The sequence below is a fragment of the Ahaetulla prasina genome, chromosome 2, assembly GCF_028640845.1.
Source record: "Ahaetulla prasina isolate Xishuangbanna chromosome 2, ASM2864084v1, whole genome shotgun sequence".
Taxonomy (NCBI): domain Eukaryota; kingdom Metazoa; phylum Chordata; class Lepidosauria; order Squamata; family Colubridae; genus Ahaetulla; species Ahaetulla prasina.
Window position 1 is genome coordinate 289,098,289 of NC_080540.1, and position 22,986 is coordinate 289,121,274.

General features: G+C 42.9%; 1 protein-coding gene across 1 annotated transcript in view; it reads right to left on the reverse strand.

Moving 5' to 3' along the window:
* The window catches only part of MAPK4 (mitogen-activated protein kinase 4), a 63,297-nt gene extending 43,236 nt beyond the window's left edge, over nucleotides 1-20,061 (reverse strand). Inside the window, exons 1-2 of the mRNA XM_058170924.1 lie at nucleotides 19,930-20,061; nucleotides 17,068-17,639 (exon numbers count right to left, since the gene is read on the reverse strand). Coding sequence (XP_058026907.1) covers nucleotides 17,068-17,613 — 546 coding nt within the window. The 5' untranslated portion in view covers nucleotides 17,614-17,639; nucleotides 19,930-20,061. The remainder of the gene's footprint in view (nucleotides 1-17,067; nucleotides 17,640-19,929) is intronic.
* Nucleotides 20,062-22,986: the final 2,925 nt, after the last annotated feature.

Genomic DNA, 22,986 nt, shown 5'->3' on the forward strand with positions numbered 1-22,986 from the left:
TGTGGCAGGAACTTTATCTTCTTCTTCAGTACATTTTGAATAATCCACCAAATTCTTATCCAAAAGACCTTAATTTTCTTGCAAGTCCACCAAATATGAAAATATGTAGCATCATCACAATCACACCTCCAACATTTCGCTTGGATATTAGGATACATACATGATAATTTTTTGGGATCTAAATGCCATCTATAAAACATCTTATAAAAATTTTCCCTTAAATTCTGTGCTTGTGTAAACTTAACATTTCTAACCCAAATTTTCTCCCATGTTTCCAACATTATTGGTTCCTGAATATTCTGTGCCCATTTTATCATACAATCCTTTACCAAATCCTTTTCGAATCTATTTCAAGCAACACATTATACAATCTCTTTATATGCTCCTGGGTCTGATTTCTAATTTGCTTTATTAAATTTTCCTCCTTTGCATTATACCAATTTTTGATCTTCTTTCCATCTAGCACTTATTTGCCCATATTGAAACCAAGTATAATTCCTCCTTCTTCATTTTAATACCTGTAATGATTTTAATTGCAATCTACCTCCTTCAGCATACAAAAGTTCTTTATATGTAATCATTTCCTGTTTCTGTTCTATATTTATATTCTCTATTGCATGTCTAGGGCTCGCCCATATAGGAATCTTATAATCTAATTTATAGGAATATTTATTCCAGACCATAAAGAGCACTTCTCAACACATGATTCTTAAAAGCCCTATCCACTTTTTCCATAAAATAAGTACGCATGCCATCCATATAACAAGTCATAACCTTCTATATTCAAAATTCTTTCCTCTGTTAAGTTAAACCAGTCACTTATTACTGAGAGGTTACTGCTTCATAATATAGTTTAAAATTAGGCATTCTTAAACCACCTCTTTCCCGTGAATCCTGTATTATTTTCATTTTAACCTCGCCTTTTTACCCTGCCATATAAATTTATTAATCCCACTCTGCCAATCTTCCAAATTTTTATCCTTTTTAATTATAGGTATCATCTGGAACAGAAACAAAATCTAGGTAACACATTCATTTTAATAGCCGCAATCCTTCCCAATAGGGATAACTGCAATTTCTTCCAGCCATTCATATCATTCTGAACTTTTGCCATAGCAAGTCATAATTATTCTTATAAAGTTTCTTGTTCGATGAGCTAATATAGACCCTAAATATTTAACCTTTTTACTACCTCAAATCCTGTCATTTCCTCTAGTTTTTGTTTCTGTTGTATAGACATATTTTTAATTATCACTTTTGTTTTATTCTGATTTATTTTAAATCCTGATACCTTTCCATATTTATCAATTACTTCCAACAAAATCTACTTGAATTTATAGGATTCATTAACGTAACCACTACATCATCTGCAAAAGCTCTAACTTTGTACTCATATTGTCTAATCTTAATTCCTCTATTTTCATTAATTCTCGTATTTTATCTAATAATGGTTCCAGAGTCAAAACAAACAATAATGGTGATAAGGGACATCCCTGTCTTGTTCCTTTCGCAATCTTAATAACTTCTGTCAAACTACCATTTACTATAATCTGTGCTGTTTGCTCTCCATAAATCGCTTTAATTATTCTAATAAAACAGTCTCCAAATTGCATTTTCTCTATTAATTTAAATAAAAAATCCCAATGCAATCGATCAAAGGCTTTCTCTGCATCCAAAAAAATAAGTGCCGCTGAAGTATTCTTCTTTCCAAATATTCCAATATATTAATAATCTGTCTAACATTATTCCTCATCTGCCTCCCTTTTATAAAACCAGATTGATCAGTATGAATTCTTTGTTGTAAAACTAACATTAATCTATTTGCTATTATTTTTACAAAAATCTTATAATCATTATTTAAAAGTGAAATCGGCCTATAGTTACCAGGTTTAGAGCAGTCTTGCTCCTCTTTGGTATCAGTGAAATAAAAGATGTTTTCCATGACGGGGTATTCCACCCTAATTGTATCTGATTAAATAATTCTTTAAGTGGGCCTAATATTTCATCCTGTGTTTTTTTATAATAAGTTGCTGTAAGACCATCTGTACCAGGGGTTTTCCCCATTTTTAATTGTTTAATTGCCTCCACTATTTCTCCAGTAGCTATCGGCCGGTTCAGCTCCTCCCTCTGTTCTAATGTTAGAATATTCACCTTATAATCTTTCAAATAATCATAAATGTCCCTATCCAATATTTTGTCTTTTGCATATAGTGCAGTATAAAATTCTGAGAATGCCTTTTTAATTTTATCCTGTTGATATGTCTCTTTACCTTTATATTCTATTTTTTGTATGACTCGTGCTTTCTGTTTCTTCCTTAAATTATATGCCAACCATCTCCCAGGATTATGTGTATACAAAAAAGCATTTCTTTTAGCATATTGTATATTCGTTGCCACCTGGTCTGCCATTAACATATTAAATTGACTCTGTAATATTTTTATAGCCTCTTTAAGTTTATGATCTTGTGGGTTTTGAATTAATAACTGTTGCTTCCTTTGAATTTCTTCTTCCAAATATCTACGCTGCCTTTTGTTTATTATTCCTTTGCCTGTTGTCCAAATAAATCAATATCCTCTAATAAACGCTTTGCTCGCTTCCCACACAGTTCCTATAGGTGTCCCTTTGTACATATTAAAATCAAAAAATTCTTTTAACTGTTTCTTACAATAAGTTACATTATCCTCATATCTAAACAGATTTTCATTCAACCTCCATGTTCTACCACCTTTTTTCCCTTGTAATAATTCCATCCATACTGGGCTATGGTCAGTTAAACACCTCGGAAATATCTTCGCTTTTCTTCACCCTAGAAAGCAAGTCATTAGAAATTAAAATAAAATCAATGCGTGAAAAAGATTGATGCCTATCAGAAAAAAAAGTAAAATCTCTCTCATCTGGATTCCGTAACCTCCATATATCTCTAAACTCAAAGTCTTCCATCATTTCAAAAAAAGATTTTGGTAATTTTGCATGTATAGGTATCTTCTTGGAGGAAGTTCTCTTATCCCTTCTTGTATCAATTACTCCATTCCAGTCTCCTAATAAAATAAACGAACTATAATCCCAGAGGGTCAACCTCTCATGTAACATTTTGTAAAACTTTTCTTGTTGCTGATTAGGTGCGTAAATACCTATCAACAAAGTCTTTAGCATCTATCACCAGTTCAATAGCAATAAATCTTCCTTGAATATCTGCCTCAATTAGCTTAGCTGGTATATCCTTCCTGATATATACAACAATTCCATGCTTCTTTTCCAAAGCTGATGCAACAAAATGGTTACCCAATTTTGAATTAACTAAATATTTTTGGTCTGATAATTTTATATGTGTCTCTTGCAAACAAATCACATCATTTTTAAATTGTTTCAAGTAGTGAAATATTTTCCTTCTTTTCTGAGCTGAATTCAAGCCATTAACATTCCATGACAAGATTCTATTTGCCATTACTGGCCTCCTGAAGCTTTGAAGCAGACAACGGAAGCTCCTCCTCCGGTATCTTCCGTCTAGCTCCTCCCACAGCTTCCATAATGGGATCCTGACTTTTACTTTGAGACTGTTGCTCTTCTTTACGCTTAAGGGCTCCTCTTGTCACCCTTTGCTCTTGTGGTTCCTCTAATACTGGCAGCAATAAAGGCTCTTGGGTCACCACGCCTTCTTGAGTCTCTTGAATTTTTCCTATTACTTCTATTTCGACTTTCAAAACTGTAGAAAGAAAATCCTTTGCCTTTAAAACAGTGTCAATTCTATATCTCCTTCCTTGATAGAATAGTGTCAGTCCAACTGGCACCTCCCATCTGAATTGAATCTGATGTTTTTTAAGTTCTTGTGTAAAAAGCAAATTCTTCCTGTCTCTTAACATCTTTGAAGGAATCTCTTTCAACCCCTTCAACTCCTGTTCTTCAATTTTTAAAGTTGTCTGATATGAAACTTGCAGAATTTGATTTCTCATAGTCCTTTTCACAAAATAAACCACAATGTCCCGAGGAAGCTTTCTCTGTCTTGCAATCCAAGAATTAACTCTATATATTTTATCAATTTGGTAAGCTACCTCTTGGGGTCCGCTTCAATAAATTCAGCCAATGCTTCTGATATAATTTTTCTTAAGTCTTCTCCACGCTCTTCTTGCATACCACAATTCTAAGAGCTCCTTCCATAAGTTTATATTGTAATATCACAACCTGATCTTCATTTTGATCCACTTTTTCTGAACACCTTTCATTTCATCTTCTAAATACTTATTTGACTGAGAGATCTGTTGCATTTCCACTTCCAATCCTTCAATTTTTTACTCAGTCCTTGAACTGCCATAAGAATATCTTCTCTTATTTTTGCATTAAAATTCTCCATCATCTCTTTTGCCTATCTTCAGAAAGTTTTAATTGTTCTTTCAATATTTCCTCAAGACTTGGTTCAGATCCCTTCTTCCAGAAGGCTTTAAAGGTTTAGCTGCCATTCTGTCTTCAAAAGAATCAGAATTCAAACTTAATAACTCTCCTTCCCTCCTTTCAGTATAAAAAAAACTCCGTTTGTAACAATCCACAAGTAACGCTGCTTCATCGTACTAAAAAATTTTTACTTTCACTTTTAGACGCCATTTTAAAAGTCAATTAATCAAAGACAAAGAAAGGTTTCAAATTTCAAAAAGGATTTTGGTAATTTTGCATGTATAGGTATCTTCTTGGAGGAAGTTCTCTTATCCCTTCTTGTATCAATTACTCCATTCCAGTCTCCTAATAAAATAAACGAACTATAATCCCAGAGGGTCAACCTCTCATGTAACATTTTGTAAAACTTTTCTTGTTGCTGATTAGGTGCATAAATACCTATCAACAAAGTCTTTTTTGCATCTATCACCAGTTCAATAGCAATAAATCTTCCTTGAATATCTGCCTCAATTAGCTTAGCTGGTATATCCTTCCTGATATATACAACAATTCCATGCTTCTTTTCCAAAGCTGATGCAACAAAATGGTTACCCAATTTTGAATTAATTAAATATTTTTGGTCTGATAATTTTATATGTGTCTCTTGCAAACAAATCACATCATTTTTAATTGTTTCAAGTAGTGAAATATTTTCCTTCTTTTCTGAGCTGAATTCAAGCCATTAACATTCCATGACAAGATTCTATTTGCCATTACTGGCCTCCTGAAGCTTTGAAGCAGACAACGGAAGCTCCTCCTCCGGTATCTTCCGTCTAGCTCCTCCCACAGCTTCCATAATGGGATCCTGACTTTTACTTTGAGACTGTTGCTCTTCTTTACGCTTAAGGGCTCCTCTTGTCACCCTTTGCTCTTGTGGTTCCTCTAATACTGGCAGCAATAAAGGCTCTTGGGTCACCACGCCTTCTTGAGTCTCTTGAAGTTTTTCTATCACTTCTATTTCGACTTTCAAAACTGTAGAAAGAAAATCCTTTGCCTTTAAAACAGTGTCAATTCTATATCTCCTTCCTTGATAGAATAGTGTCAGTCCAACTGGCACCTCCCATCTGAATTGAATCTGATGTTTTTTAAGTTCTTGTGTAAAAAGCAAATTCTTCCTGTCTCTTAACATCTTTGAAGGAATCTCTTTCAACACCTTCAACTCCTGTTCTCCAATTTTTAAAGTTGTCTGATATGAAACTTGCAGAATTTGATTTCTCATAGTCCTTTTCACAAAATAAACCACAATGTCCCGAGGAAGCTTTCTCTGTCTTGCAATCCAAGAATTAACTCTATATATTTTATCAATTTGGTAAGCTACCTCTTGGGGTCCGCTTCAATAAATTCAGCCAATGCTTCTGATATAATTTTTCTTAAGTCTTCCACGCTCTTCTTGCATACCACAATTCTAAGAGCTCCTTCCATAAGTTTATATTGTAATATCACAACCTGATCTTCATTTTGATCCACTTTTTCTGAACACCTTTCATTTCATCTTCTAAATACTTATTTGACTGAGAGATCTGTTGCATTTCCACTTCCAATCCTTCAATTTTTTACTCAGTCCTTGAACTGCCATAAGAATATCTTCTTATTTTTGCATTAAAATTCTCCATCATCTCTTTTGCCTATCTTCAGAAAGTTTTAATTGTTCTTTCAATATTTCCTCAAGACTTGGTTCAGATCCCTTCTTCCAGAAGGCTTTAAAGGTTTAGCTGCCATTCTGTCTTCAAAAGAATCAGGAATTCAAACTTAATAACTCTCCTTCCTCCTTTCAGTATAAAAAACTCCGTTTGTAACAATCCACAAATAACGCTGCTTCATCGTACTAAAAAATTTTACTTTCACTTTTAGACGCCATTTTAAAAGTCAATTAATCAAAGACAAAGAAAGGTTTCAAATTTCAAAAAGGGAGTCGGTACTTGCCGTGCTGATTCTACATCAAAGTTCGAACGCTTGTGAAATTCCCGTCTGCTTGGAATATCAATCAATTTAATAAGTTCTCTAGAGCAGAAGCAACATTCCTCTCCTTTTCCCTGATAAAAACAGGGGCGTGCTGAAGTTGGAAGGAGTGGAATTCGGTGGGGTCATAAATCCAGGAAAATTCGCTCTTAAGAGCAAACCCCCTGTCAGACCTGCCACTCTTCCACAATTCTGATAATCTCTTTCACCCAGAGATTATGCTAAGCTCAGTGAACAGTGATTTATTTTCTGTTTCACTGACTTTTACAATCTTCTAACACGGAGTGCTCTGTTTGAGCACCCAGCAGGAGGGTGACGTCACTGGAGCCTTGCCTCTCTCCTCTTTGTCTCTCTCTCCCCTCTATCTCTCCCCTCTCCCCCTCTCTCTCCCCCTCTCCCCTCTCTCTCTGTCTCTCTCTCACACACCCAAAAATGAGGTTCTATTGCTGCTATTTTAAAAAACCCAAATGTGTTCTCTCTCTCTCTCCCTCCCCTCTGTCTCTCTCTCTTCTCTCTCTGTCTCTCTCTCTCCTCTCTCTTCTCTCCCTCCTCTGTCTCTCTCTCCTCTGTCTCTGTCTCTCTCTCTCTCTGTGTGTGTCTCTGTCTCTCTCTCCTCTCTCCCTCTTCCCTCTCTCTGTCTCTCTCGCCTCTCTCTCCCTCTCTCTCTCTTTCTCTCTCTGTGTGCGTTTCTCTCTCTCTTTCTCTCTAAATAAATGAAGCCTGCACAACTTGTGTTCTTTTGGTTTTTTTGAAACCAGGAGACAGCATCATTTCATAAGAGAACTAATTCTTCAACCTCAGCTGCAAAAGTCAGATGTTTGCAAGGGCAGATTGGGGATAGGAAGCGTGACGCTTTTAAAAGTACAGGTAAAGGTTTGACTTATTCTCTAAGGCAGGGGTGTCAAACTCAAGTGCCAGGGGTCAGATCAGGCCCACAGGGTGTTTAAATGTGGCCGGTGGGGCCGCCATGCAAAAAGCATAAGACTGACCCGCAGCGCCTTTGCCAGCGAAAACAGAGCTCGGTAGGGTTGCACATGGCCCTCCCAAGCTCCATTTTCGCTGGCAGAGGGTTGCAGGAATCTGTCGCACCGAAAACGGAGCTCGGAGTCTGTTTTTGCTGGCAGAGTGCTCAGGGCTCCCGACACAAGTGACATTGAGCTGGCCACGCCCAGCCTGGCCACGCCCACCCCAGCCCCTGAGGTCAAACACAACCCTGATGCGGCCCTCAATGAAATCCAGTTTAAAACCCCTGCTCTAAGGCATCAGAGGGCAGGACAAAAAGTACAGGTAGTCCTCGACTTACAACAGTTCATTTAGTGACCATTCGAAGTTACAAAGGAACTGAAAAAAGTGACTTAAGACTGCTTTTTTCCACTTACATTTTATTTATTTATTCATTTATTTAATTTAATTTATATACCGCCCTTCTCCCGAAGGACTCAGGGTGGTTTACAGCCAGGGTAAAGAGCACAAATCAGAAAAGTTAAAAAACATTTAAAAACTAATTAAATTAGAGGCTGAAGGAATTTAAGACTATAATAAAACCCCAATACAAAACTTCATTAAGCCAGCCCTGCACGATGAAATAGAAAGGTCTTAAGCTCGCGGCGAAAGGTCCGGAGATCAAGAAGTTGACGTATCCTCGGAGGCAGCTCATTCCAGAGGGCAGGAGCCCCCACAGAGAAGGTTCTCCCCCTGGGGGTCGCCAGTCTACATCATTTGACCGATGGCACCCTGAGGAGACCCTCTCTATGGGAGCGCACAGGTCGATGGGAGGCTATTGGTAGTAGCAGGCGGTCCCGTAGATAACTGTTGTGTCTCGTCCAATCTCACCTCAGCCGGGGGCTTCTTATCTGCTTCCGAACACGGAAGAAGAAATACCTCCAGCCCCCAGCCCTGGCTCCATGCCCAGACAGGCTGAAGAAGAAGAAATACCTCCAGCCCCCAGCTCTAGCTCCATGCCCAGGCAAACGGAGCAACTAGACCCCTCCCCTTCCTCCACAGCATGTGAGCCTGAGGAAGGTTTATTACCAACAGCTGCCGACTAGAGTGACCCTCGCGTCAGAAGACTTGATAGGCGGAGGCAACAGAAGGAAGAGAGGGGCAGGCCTGGATAAGTGCTGAGTCATGGAGCCACACCCCATGGCCTATATAAAGGACCTGCTTTCTGGCATTCTCTGAGTCAGGCAAAGTCTAAACATATCTTGCTGAAGTCACTTTCTGGTCTCCTGCCTGCCCTGAGGACTTTGCTAGGACTTTGGCAGAGCTGCAGAGGCACGCCTGATTCGGATTTCCCTGACCCGGCCGTCAGCGGAGGAGTGGGACACAACAGATAACCCGGTCCTATGCCATGGAGCACTTTAAAGGTGATAACCAACACCTTGAATTGCACCTGGAAGACCACCGGAAGCCAGTGCAGCTGCGCAGGACAGGTGTTACATGGGAGCCTCGGGTTGCTCCCACTATTACAAAAGTTGCAGCATCCCCATGGTCACATGACCAACATTCAGACGCTCGGCAACAGGTTCACACTTATGACCGTTGCTGTGTCCAAGGTACCGTGATCCCCTTTGGCGACCTTCTGACAAGCAAAGCCAACGGGACAGCCAGATTCACTTAACCATTGGGTTAACTAACTTAACAACTGCAGTGATTCACTTAACAACTGCAGCAAGGCAGGTCGTAAAACGGGGCAAAACTCTCCTTAACCCGTGTCTCACTTAGCAACAGAAATTTTGGGCTCGGTTGTGGTCGTAGGTCGTGGACAACCTGTATAAAAAGATTTGAAAAGGAAAAAAGAAATAGAAGTTGGAGATTCAAGGGTTCTAAAATACTGAAGCGGGGGAGGGGAAGAAAGGGAATGGAAGAAGAAAAAGAGAAAGTGAAACCAGGAATGGCGGGTCCAGGATAAGGGATTTTTAACGAGTTGCCACGTTTTCTTGCAGAGTCCACTTTGTTAGCCAAAAATGAAATATATAATAAAAATGAAATATATAATAAAAAAAAAAGAAAAAATAATTGCTACCAACCTGCCTTCCATTGAGGACCTGTATACTGCACGAATCAAGAAGAGGGCCGTGAAAATATTTGCAGATCCCTCACATACAGTTTCAACTCCTACCCTCAAAACGATGCTATAGAGCACTGCACACCAGAACAACTAGACACAAGAACAGTTTTTTCCCAAAGGCCATCCCTCTGCTAAACAAATAATTCCATCAACACTGTCAGACTATTTACTGAATCTGCACTACTATTAATCTTCTCATCGTTCCCATCACCCATTTCTTTCCACTTATGACTGTATGACTATAACTTGTTGCTGGCAATCCTTATGATTTATATTGATATATTGACCATCAATAGTGTTGTAAATGTTGTACCTTGATGAAGGTATCTTTTCTTTTATGTACACTGAGAGCATATGCACCAAGACAAATTCCTCGTGTGTCCAATCACACTTGGCCAATAAAATTCTATTCTATTCTATTCTATTCTATTCTATTCTATTCTATTCTATTCTATTCTATTCTATTCTATTCTATTCTATTCTATTCTATTCTATTCTATTACAGAGAAAGAAAACCTGAGTTCTAGTCTTAATTTGGAGGTAACAGTAATAGTAACAGAGTTGGACGGGACCTTGGAGGTCATCTAGTCCAACCCCCTGCTCACACAGGAAACCTGTCGAGCCGCCAAACTGCCAACCTTTCTGATCGTCTCTCTCTAGCTAGAAGGAAAAGGCAAACCATGGAAATATCACATACAATACTGTGTGGATTTATGCAACCAATTGACAGGAATCAAAGCAAATCAAGGATAGGAAGAGTAGAACAGAGTAGAGAAGAATACAACAGAACAGAGCAGAGCAGAGCAGAGCAGAGCAGAGCAGAACAGAACAGAACAGAACAGAACAGAACAGAAGAAAAATAGAGCAGAGCAGAGCAGAGCAGAGCAGAATAAAATAGACTGATGACCGTTTTCACAGTTACGAATTTTGCAGCGTTCCCCATGATAATGGGCTCAGAATTCAGATGCTTGGCAACTGGTTCGCATTTATGATGGTTGCTGTGCCCCAACGTCATATGATCCCCTTCGGCAACCTTCTTACAAGCGAAGTCAGTGGGGAAGCCAGATTCACTTAACAACCATGCTACTAACTGAACAACTGCAGTGGTTCAGTTTAAAAACCGGGGCAAGAAAGGTCATAAAATGAGGCAAATCTCGTTTAACAACCGTCTCGCCTAACAACAGAAACATTGGGCTCAGTTGTGATCGTAAGTCAAGGACCACCTATGGTCCTTTGGTCATCAAGAGAGAAGTCTATGGAGATTCTCAGTCATCAAGGTCATGGGTGTCCCAAGGGTGCTTTTTCAAGAGGCAACTGGACTTTCTGGTTTTTCTTTGAAGACGTTTCACTTCTCATCCAAGAAGTTGAAGAAGTTTCTTGGATAAGCAGCGAAACCCCTTCAAAGAAAAACCAGAAAGTCCAAACCCAGTTGCCTCTTGGAAAAAGCATCCATTGGGACATCAAGGCAGGAGGTAAATAAAGCTATGTGTCGTGTCCCACTCCCCCTCCGACGACCAGGTCTAGGAAGTCTGTATCAAGCGTGGCCACGAAGCCTCTGCAGCTTTGCCGAATTCCTTTCAGATTTCTCAGGGCAGGCAGGAATCCAAGGTATGACTTCAGCAAACCAGATGAGACTTTGCTTGACTCAAAGTTGCTTGACTCAAGCTGATCCTTTATATAGGCCGTGGGGTGTGGCTCCATGACTCAGCACTTATCCAGGCCTGCCCCTCCCTTCCTTCTGCTGACGTCGCCTCTCAGATCTCCGGAAGTGGGGATCCATCCACTGTGAATTCTCTTCCTCTGGATCTGCTGCCGATAATTCCAGCACGTGGCTGGCTCCATGCTCACACGCTGTAGGAGTGAGGTTTGTTTGTTCACTCCTGACGTTCTGTCCGGGCATGGTGCCAGGGCTGGGGGCTGGAGGCATGCCAGGCCGTTCCTCTTCATTATCAGACTCTGAATCTGATAGCAGACCCAGGAGGAGGCAGGAGGGGCCCGGCTGAGGAGAGGAGAGAGGACGAGGCACAACACTATGTGTCAACTCGCAAAGCATCCCTGGCCTGCTCTTGGGTTGCCATAGGCAAGGGGGATGGGAAACCGATGAAGGAGCACGGCAGCCAAAAACAGAAGCACATTCCAGATATATCTCCCTCAAGGCTGTCTCCCAGGGTTACCCACAGCGGCCGGAGGAGACCGATCTCTACAACCCACGCAATTGCTCCATTGGCGAATGTGATTCATGACACACCCTGGGGGGAGGGGGGGGAAACAGGGTCATGATTGGAGCCATAAATTACATGGGGTTAGAGTTGGCTTCACCTGGAACATGCCGATGTGAAGCTTCTAATGAATAACTGGATTTTTAATTAGGGCATCCATTGGAACCCTGACACTGTTGATCTTCGGATATGAATGCCCCCGCGGAAGAAATCTTGACATATAGTATTTCAGCAAAAAAAGCTCTGCTAGCTCGGCAGGGTATATATGTCAGAGCAGGAATTTACTTAAACGTTCCTGGAGAAACAAGACATTTCTAAGAGAAAAGAAAATATCAGAAAGGACCCAGCTCCCACTGCAATTAATTAGCACAGTAGGGCACCCCATCTTTGCTTAATCCCTGCAGCAAGCGCCTTTTGTTTCTTTTGAATCTGCAAAAGGTAAGAAGAACATTTGCTAGGAAAGAGGCAATGAGTGTCTTTCATGAGCCAAATGACAGATGTACGGAATCGTACAAGGCTGGCCCCTTTTTTTTTTGTTTTAACAGCATGAGGTGTGATAATAGTTACAATACCAAATATTTACTAAAATGCCTGCCTTGTTTAAACTGGCACCTTCATTTTAACAGTAGGAGGTGGAAGACATTCATATCTTTCTCAAGTTTACATCCAGTTGCAAGATGTATGTTTTCAAGCTCTCTTTTATCTGCCGTAATTATGCTGTACCATTTAACATGATGCTCCGTAGAGTTAATGCTATTACTTGGAGGAGACAGTTTAATTCCTGAGGTGTATCCGCTTGGGACTTGGAATGAAAGCACTGATGTGCCAGCAGAACTGGTTTACCTGTTGAATTGTGACTTTATGCCAATACATATGAAAGCATCTTTCTTGTAAAGACATTAAGGTGGGGACAAGGGACCATGCGAGGGGAGAGAACTTCCATCAGTGATCACGAATTGTGTATGTCTAGTTTAATGAAAAGAAGGACTAGGAGTGATATGATGCCCTGTTTCTCCGAAAATAAGACAGAACTGGAAAATAAGCCCTAGCATCAGGGGTGAAATGCTTCCAGTTCGGACCGGATCACCTGATCCGGTAGCGATGGCAGCGGGTGGTTTGGAGAATCAGTAGCAAAAATCCCTGGCCCCCCACATGCCCAGCTGAGCCGCGCAATCATCAGAAGGTTTTTTTTATACTTTTAAAAGCATTTTTTCTTCGGCCGAAAAAATGCTTTTAAAAGTTAAAAAAACAAGCCTCGGATTTATTTATTTATTTAATCATATTTGTATACCGCCCTATCTCCCGAGGGACTCAGGGCGGTTAACAGGCACTTAAAAACACATAAATACAGCATAAAAACAATATTAAAAAACTTATTCTAAAAGCCCAATAACTAAAAAATATATAAAAATAAAACCCAATTTAAAACCCGTAAATTTAAAATCTAACTCAGTCCTGCGCAAATAAATAAGTATGTTTTAAGCTCGCGGCGGAAGGTCCGAAGGTCTGGAAGCTGACGAAGTCCTGGGGGTAGCTCGTTCCAGAGGGTGGGAGCCCCCACAGAGAAGGCCCTTCCCCTGGGTGTCGCCAGACGACATTGCCTCGCTGACGGCACCCTGAGGAGTCCCTCTCTATGAGAGCGCACGGGTCGGTGAGAGGTATTCGGTAGCAGTAGGCGGTCCCGTAAGTAACCCGGCCCTATGCCATGGGCGCTTTGAAGATGGTCACCAAAACCTTGAAGCGCACCGAAGGCCACAGGTAGCCAGTGCAGTCTGCGCAGGATAGGTGTCATGCGGGAGCCCCGAGGGGCTCCCTCTATCACCCGCGCAGCCGCATTCTGGACTAACTGCAGCCCCCGGATGCCCTTCAAGGGGAGCCCCATGTAGAGAGCATTGCAGTAATCCAGGCGAGATGTCACGAGTGCGTGAGTGACCGTGCATAGGGCATCCCGGTCCAGAAAGGGGCGCAACTGGCGCACCAGGCGAACCTGGTAGAACGCTCTCCTGGAGACGGCCGTCAAATGGTCTTCTAAAGACAGCCGTTCATCCAGGAGGACGCCTAAGTTGCGCACCCTCTCCATCGGGGCCAATGACTCGCAACCGACGGTCAGCCGCGGATTTAGCTGACTGTACCGGGATGCCGGCATCCACAGCCACTCTGTCTTGGAGGGATTGAGCTTGAGCCTGTTTCTCCCCATCCAGACCCGTCGGCCTCCAGACACGGGACAGCACTTGATAACCGTTGGGGTGGTCCGGTGTGGAAAAGTACAGCTGGGTGTCATCCGCGTACAGCTGGTACCTCACACCGAAACCACTGATGATCTCACCCAGCGGCTTCATGTAGATGTTGAACAGAAGGGGCGAGAGGATCGACCCCTGCGGCACCCCACAAGTGAGGCGCCTTGGGGCCGACCTCTGCCCTCCCGTCAACACCGTCTGCGACCGGTCGGAGAGATAGGAGGAGAACCACCGATAAACGGTGCCTCCCACTCCCAATCCCTCTAACCGGCGCAGCAGGATACCATGGTCGATGGTATCGAAAGCCACTGAGAGGTCTAATAGGACCAGGGCAGAGGAGCAACCCCTATCCCTGGGCCTCCAGAGATCATCCACCAGCGCGACCAAAGCTGTCTCCGTGCTGTAGCCGGGCCGGAAACCGGACTGGAACGGGTCTAGATAGACAGTTTCATCCAGGTGTAAGGGAAACTGATATGCCACCATACTCTCTACAACCTTCGCCGCAAAGCGAAGGTTGGAGACCGGACGATAATTACCTAAAACAGGGAAGGCTTCTTGAGGAAGGGCCTCACCACCGCCTCTTTCAAGGCGGCCGGAAAGACACCCTCCACCAAAGAAGCAGTCGTAATCGCCTGGAGCCAGCCTCGTGTCACCTCCTGAGTGGCCAGCACCAGCCAGGAGGGGCACGGGTCCAGTAAACACGTGGTGGCATTCAACCTACCCAACAACCTGGCCATGTCCTCGGGAGCCACAGGGTCAAACTCATCCCAAACAACGTCACCAAGACCACCTCGGACGTCTCACCTGAGTCACCGCAATTTTGGTCCAACCCGTCCCGAAGCTGAGCGATTTTATCGTATAGATAACGTTAAACTCCTCAGCACGTCCCTGCAGCGGGTCATCCCGCCCCTGGTGAAGGAGGGCAGGTCACCCGAAACAGGGCGGCTGGGCGGTTATCTGCCGACGCAATGAGGGAGGAGGCGAGCAACGCCGCTTCCCTCAATGCCACTAGGTAAGCCCTAGTATAGGACTTCACTAGTGTCCGATCAGCCTCAGAACGGCTAGACCTCCAGGAGCTCTCTAGGCGTCTTCTCCGGCGTTTCATCCCCCTCAGCTCCTCGGAGAACCAAGGAGCCGGTTGGGACCTGCGCCGGGTCAGAGGCCGCAGAGGCACGACACGATCTAAGGCCCCCGCCGCGGCCCGTTCCCAGGCCGCAACAAGTTCCTCAGACGTGCCGTGAGCCAGACCCTCAGGAAGTGGCCCAAGCTCCGTCCGGAACCTCTCCGGGTCCATCAGGCGCCTGGGACGGAACCAACGCATCGGCTCCGTCTCCCTGCGGTGTTGGATGGCGGTCAGAAAGTCCAGGCGAAGGAGAGAGTGATCTGACCATGACAGAGGTTCAATGACTATTTCCTTTAAGTCCAGATCTCTCAACCACTGACCAGAGACAAAAATCAGATCCAGTGTGCTACCCCCAATGTGAGTAGGGCCATCAACTACTTGAGTCAGGTCCAAGGCCGTCATGGAAGCCGTGAACTCCCGAGCTGCTGTCGATGACGAGCCGGAAGATGGCAAGTTAAAATCCCCCATGACTAAAAGTCTGGGGGTCTCAACTGCCACCCCAGCAAGCACCTCCAGGAGCTCGGGCAGGGCAGCTGTCATGCAGCAAGGAGCCAGGTACGCGACCAGCAAGCCCATCTGACATCTATGGCCCCATTTCACAAAGAGGGATTCACACCCGGCAATCTGAGGCACAGTGGTCTCCCTCGGCTCCAGACTCTCTCTAATCACAACCGCCACCCCCCCACCCCTACCCTGGGCTCTCGGCTGATGGAATGCACGGAAACCTGGCGGGCACATCTGTACCAGGGGCACGCCCCCTTCTGTGCCCAACCAGGTCTCCGTAATGCCTATGAAGTCCGCGGCACCCCCCTGAATAAGATCGTGAATTAGGGGGGCCTTATTGGCCACGGACCGTGCCACGGATGAACACATGGCTCAGCTGGGATCATCAGAGCCCTTTAAAAGCATTTTTTCTACAACCTCTTTGGTTGAAGAGGTTGTAAAAATGCTTTTAAAAGGTTCTGACGATCAGGCAACTCATCTGGGATCGCAGAACCTTTTAAAAGCATTCGGCCGAAGAGGTTGTAGAAAAAATGCTTTAAAAAAAAAAAGTTGGCCACGCCCACCCAGTCATATTACCCCCCCCACACACACACACACACACCAAGCCACACCCACAGAACTGGCAATAACAAATTTTACATTTCACCACTGCCTAGCATGATTTTTCAGGATGCTTGGAATATAAGCCCTACCCAAAAAATAAGCCCCAGTCAAGATCGTCAACCAGACGGAGGCGTTTAGTACTGGATTTTCCCCAAAATAAGACCTAACCGGAAAATAAGCCATAAAATGTGTCTTTTGGAGCAAAAATTAATATAAGACCCGGTCTTATTTTGGGGGAAACACGGTAGCAGTCTTGCAATATCTAAGGGGTTGCCACAAAGAAGTCAAGCTATTCTCCAAAGCACCTGAAGACCGCACAAGAAGCAGTGGATGGAAACTAATCAAGGAGAGAACCAACCTGGAAATAAGGAGAAATTTCCTAACAGCGAGAACCATTAATCAGTGGAATGGCTTGCCTGCAGAAGTTGTGGGTGCTCCAACCCTGGAGGTTTTTAAAAAGAGATTGGACAGCAATTTATCTGAAATGTTAATGTTTCCTGCTTGAGCAGGAGGTTGGACTACAAGGCTCCCAAGGTCCCTTCCCACACTTGTTATTCATTGTTCTGTTATTAATCCGCCATGGTGGCACAGTGGTTAGAATGTAATATTGCAGGCTAATTCTGTTGACTGCCAACTGCCAGCAGTTCGGCAGTTCAAATCTGACCACCTGAAGATTGGCTTAGCCTTCCATCCTTCCGAGGTCGATAAAAAAGCCAGATTGTTGGGGGCAATAGGCTGACTCTGTAAACCGCTTAGAGAGGGCTGTAAAGCGGTATATGTCTAAGTGTTATGCAGAAACGTCTAAATGTGTCACTGGAAATAACAAAACTCATAACACCCGAGATTAATCTGGGATGGTAAGTCTGATGTCATTGCCTGCGAACAGCGATTGGACCACGTTAGGAAAACAAATGCGAGGTACATACCTTGTGTGAGTAATGTTGGTCCACAACTCGGGCCAATCCAAAGTCCCCAATCTTCAACACCAGGTCATTCGTATTGATGAAAATGTTGGCTGGTTTTAAATCCCTATGTAAGACGTTGGCGGAATGGATGTATTTCAGGCCCCTGAGCAACTGGTACATGAAAAGTTTGGCGTGTTCTTCTGAAAGCGGCCCTTGCTCCAACAGACGGGCCAGGTCCGTCTCCATGTATTCCTGGATGATGTACACCATGTTGAATTTGAACAAGTCTCCTTGGAGGTCCGCCCCTTTGGGCCCCAAGACGTCGTAGACCTTCACAATGTTGTCGTGATCCAGTCGGCGGATTATCTTGATCTCCCGGAATGCATGCTTCAAGCTCTGCGCATCGTTGATGGCGATCTTTTTCACGGCGACTTTGCAGCAGCTCTTGCTGTCGACTGCGGACAGAACCAGCCCGTTCACACCAAAGCCCAACGGCCTGAAGTTGATGAATCGGCAACCCAGATCATAACCGTAGACGCTTGCGATGTAATCGCACTTCTCTGCCATGGTGCAGGGTCTACTCCTGCTTTGCCCTGTAATAAAATCCCAGGAGGTGAAACAGGCTCCAATCACCCAGATGGTATGAACTAAAACAAATCTTCCATTCTTAATTATTACTATTATTTACTAAACTATTATTTACTAAAACTGCACTACTATCAATCTTCTCATCGTTCAAATCACCCATCTCCTTCCACTTATGACTGTAACTTTGTTGCTTGTATCCTTACGATTTATATTGATATTGATTGTTTCCCGATTGCTTATTTGTACCCTTTGACTGTCATTAAGTGTTGTATCATTAAGTGTTAAATTTGTACCCTATGATTATCATTAAGTGTTGTAAGTGTTGTACCTTGATGAAGGTATCTTTTCTTTTATGTACACTGAAGAATATGCATCAAGGCAAATTCTTTGTGTGTCCAATCACATTTGGCCAATAAAAATTCTATTCTATTCTATTCTATTCTATTCTATTCTATTCTATTCTATTCTATTCTATTCTATTCTATTCTATTCCGATTTCCAATTTGTCATGCTAGAAGCCAGGGGTGGGTTCTATTTACCTTTACTGCTGGTTTTCAACGTGAGCACATGCATGCTCTTGCTTTGCTTGTATGCGCACGCACACTTCTGCACATGCACAGAAGCCCCTTGATGATGTCAGGATGGGTGGCTGGAGCCTCCCACCGGTTTTATAACCGGTTCTATAGAACCGGACAGAACTGGGAGCAAGCCACCACTGCTAGAAGCCCATCTGATCAAAGAAGCAGCCACCCAATCAAAGGATTAGACGTTCATTTCAAAAGTATCGATTTTTAGATTGCATCTCCAAGTGTTTTTCCAAACCTTTGGGCACCAATTATAGAGAAGATGAGAGAAGGCCGGCTCCGCTGGTATTTTTATTATTATTATTATTATTATTATTATTATTATTATTATTATTATTATTATTATTATTATTATTATTATTATTATTATTATTATTATTTATTAGATTTCTATACCGCCCTTCTCCCGAAGGACTCAGGGCGGTGTACAGCCAGAATAAAAACCCAAACAATACAATATACAATTAAAACAAAATTAAAAAACTTATTATACAATTGGCCAAAAACTTTAAAACATTTAAAATCCTAAAAACCCATTAAAATTCATATAAAATTTAGAAATATAAAATATAAATTTAAAAATACAACAAAATTTAAGCCAGCCCCGCGCGAGTAAATAAATACGTTTTCAATTCGCGGCGAAAGGTCCGAAGGTCAGATATTTGGCGTAAACCAGGGGGAACTTCGTTCCAGAGGGGAGGAGCCCCCACAGAGAAGGATCTTCCCCTGGGGGCCGCCAGCCGACATTGTTTGGCGGACGGCACCCTGAGAAGTCCCTCTCTGTGTGAGCGTACGGGTCGGTGGGAGGCATGAGGTAACAGTAGGCGGTCCCGTAAGGTATGGACATGTCCTAAGAGCAGTACCTTCCACTGTGGCCGTGACTGCCTACCAACTAGAAGTCAATGGCCGAAAACCTCGAGGGTGCCCAAAACAGAGATGGCAAGACATCACCAACAAAGATATGGAAACCGCGGGCCTGCGCCCTGGAGACACAACTGACTGTGGAAAGTGGCATTCAGTGATCTGTAAAAGCGGACTCTGCACTTGCGGGAATATGCTAGGAAGAAGAAGATCTCAAAGTGTTTACCCAAAGTCAACTTGCTAACTTAAAAGCAGGGGTGAAATGCTCCCGGTTCGAACCAGATCACCTGATCCAGTAGCAATGGTGGCAGGTGGTTTGGAGAACCCATAGCAAAAATCCCTGCCCCCCTCCCCACATGCCCATTGAGCTGCACCATCATCAGAGGTTTGTTTTTTTTTTTACTTTTAAAAGCATTTTTTCTTCGGCCGAAAAAATGCTTTTAAAAGTAAAAAAAAAGCTTCTGACGATCGTGCAGCTCAATGGGATCGTCAGAGCCTTTTAAAAGCATTTTTTTACAACTTCTTTGGCCAAAGAGGTTGTCGAAAAAATGCTTTAAAAAGTAAAAAAAAAAAAGTTGGCCACGCCCACCCAGTCACATTACACTCCCTTCACCAAGCCACACCCACAGAACCGGTAGTAACCAATTTTACAGTTCACCACTGCTTAAAAGTATCAATTTAGATGAGGGATTGGGTGGGGGAAAAAACTAGTTTTAAATGACTCTCCTCATTTTTCAGTTCCTGGAAATTGCAACGTAATGAACTTTATATTCTAGAATATGTTTACCATTCCATTGGCTTTGACAGATATTGACTTTCTGCTGCATGCTTTGGAAAGCAACATTTATACCTGAAATTTCTTTTTTTCATGGGCTCCGTCAGCAGTTTTCTTGAGCGAGACCAGAATGAAGGTTGATATTCACTCCTTAATACAAGATTAATTTCCAGTCCCATCCTCATAAAAAGGTAAATGTTGTTCTCTATCAATTGAACGCAATACTCCAGATGTCTATCTTAGGCGTTTTCCCATTTTTCTGAATTTTTTTCTTGATGATGGATTCCTCATTTACTTTTCATTATGTCTCTCTCTTCTTCGCTCGTGATCATCTTTCTTCCTGTAAGGGGAGAAAAAAAAAACCCATAAAATTAACTTATTAATATAATTATTTTTTTTATTTTAATGCTGTCTTCCTGAAGTTCAACTTGCTTAAGCAAAACACAAATGAGATAGGCCAACGATGGCTAACCTTTTTGCCATTGCGTGCCAAAAGTGGCGGAAGTGCAGGGGGGGCGCGCACACGCATTCCCACACCCATAATTCTATGCCTCCAGCGCATGCGCATGTGACCACCAAAGCTCCCCATGCTTTTGGCATGTGATGGCCCGGTAGGCACGGTAGGCCCACTTTTTGCTCTCCCTGGGCTCCAGAGCCTCTCTATGAGCCTGGGGAGGGCAAAAACGGCCTTTCTGGCCCTCCAGAGGCCAGAAACAGCCTGTTTCCCTACTTCCGGTGGGCCCAGAAGGCCCAAAAATCAGCTGGCTGGTGTGCGCATGCCATAGGTTCGCCATCACGGAGATAGGCAGAAATTCAGGTCTTATCGCTGTGATAAAGGTGTGATGTTGACATCACGTTGTAAATCTTCCAACTCCTTTCAAAGTTCATGAAATATCCATTTATATTAAAATATGCCCCTCTCGGTTGATCACACTGTTGAATAAGTAAGAAAAAAAATATCAAGGAACCAGCTCAGTGAACTGGTCATAACATTAAGCAGAATCAAGCAGCTTCCTTACGCAGCTTCATTTTGGATGTCATGAAAAAGAAACAACTTGTTAGGCCTTGTAGAATAGAATAGAATAGAATAGAATAGAATAGAATAGAATAGAATAGAATAGAATAGAATAGAATAGAATAGAATAGAATAGAATAGAATAGAATTTTTATTGGCCAAGTGTGATTGGACACACAAGGAATTTGTCTTGGTGCATATGCTCTCAGTGTACATAAAAGAAAAGATACCTTCATCAAGGTACAACATTTACAACACAATTGATGGTCAATATATCAATATAAATCATAAGGATTGCCAGCAACAAGTTATAGTCATACAGTCATAAATGGAAAGAGATTGGTGATGGGAACTATGAGAAGATTAATAGTAGTGCAGATTCAGTAAATAGTTTGACAGTGTTGATGGAATTATTTGTTTAGCAGAGGGATGGCCTTCGGGAAAAAACTGTTCTTGTGTCTAGTTGTTCTGGTGTGCAGTGCTCTATAGCGTCGTTTTGAGGGTAGGAGTTGAAACAGTTTATGTCCAGGATGCGAGGGGTCTGTAAATATTTTCACGGCCCTCTTCTTGATTCGTGCAGTATACAGGTCCTCAATGGAAGGCAGGTTGGTAGCAATTATTTTTTCTGCAGTTCTAATTATCCTCTGAAGTCTGTGTTTTTCTTGTTGGGTTGCAGAACTGAACCAGACAGTTATAGAGGTGCAAATGACAGACTCAATAATTCCTCTGTAGAACTGAATCAGCAGCTCCTTGGGCAGTTTGAGCTTACTGAGTTGGCGCAGAAAGAACATTCTTTGTTGTCCTTTTTTAATGATGTTTTTGATGTTGTATTACATTATTGTATTACATTTATTCTTGCAATTTTGGGAGTGCGGGTATTCAGCTGGTTCTATCTGGTTCGGGTGAATTGGTAGTGACGGCTGCTGCGGGAGGCTGCAGCCACCCGCCCGGATGTCATCACGTCCCGTTTTTGATGCTCTGCGCATGCGTATGCTCACATTTGCAAACTGGTAGTGAAGGTAAATGAAAATCACCCCTGGAACAGATGCTTGGATTCTTGCTTTTTGTTTTGCCCCGAGGGCCAGAATAATTTGATTCGTTTTCAGTAGCAATAACGAGAAGGTGGCCATTAGTTCAACCAGCAAAATGCCTCCAGGGCATACAAAATAAAGAGTCCAAGCACCTGAGCCATGGTGCCATTAAAGGCTTCAGCAAAGGTGAGAAACAGCCTTTTCTAGTCTCAGGGGTTTTTTTGTTTTTGTTTTGTTTTTGTTTTTTTTATTTGCATTTATATCCCGCCCTTCTCAGAAGACTCAGGGCGGCTTACACTATGTTAAGCAATAGTCTTCATCCATTTGTATATTATATACAAAGTCAACTTATTGCCCCCCCAACAATCTGGGTCCTCATTTTACCTACCTTATAAAGGATGGAAGGCTGAGTCAACCTTGGGCCTGGTGGGACTTGAACTTGCAGTAATTGCAAGCAGCTGTGTTAATAACAGACTGTCTTAGCAGTCTGAGCCACCAGAGGTTGAAAATTTGTCCAATCTCATACAGGACTCTCAAAGCCCTGTACGATTTCTGCCTTCTCGTTAAGAATACAATCTCACATGGTTCAAAAATAATAATAATAATAATTGCCATTTCCTTTCCCCTAAATCAGGGGTGCCAAACTCAAGGCCCAGCAGCCGGATCTGGGCCATGGAGAGCATGAATCTGGCCCAGAGGACTGCCCTGGAAACAGTGAAGGACTGGCCCACAGTGCCTCTGCTGGTGAAAACGAGCTTGGAGGGCTATGTAAAGCCGTCCCAAGCTCCGTTTTCGCTGGCAGAGGGTTGCAGGAGACCACTGCAGCCGCGGTGTGGCTCAGGCTGTAAGAAGCCTGTTATTAAAACACAGCTGCCTGCAATTGCTGCAGGTTCTAGTCCCACCAGGTCCAAGGTTGACTCAGCCTTCCATCCTTTATAAGGTAGGTAAAATGAGGACCCAGATTGTTGGGGGGGCAATAAGTTGACTTTGTAAATATACAAATAGAATGAGACTATTGCCTTACACACTGTAAGCCGCCCTGAGTCTTCGGAGAAGGGCGGGATATAAATGTAAATTTTAAAAAAA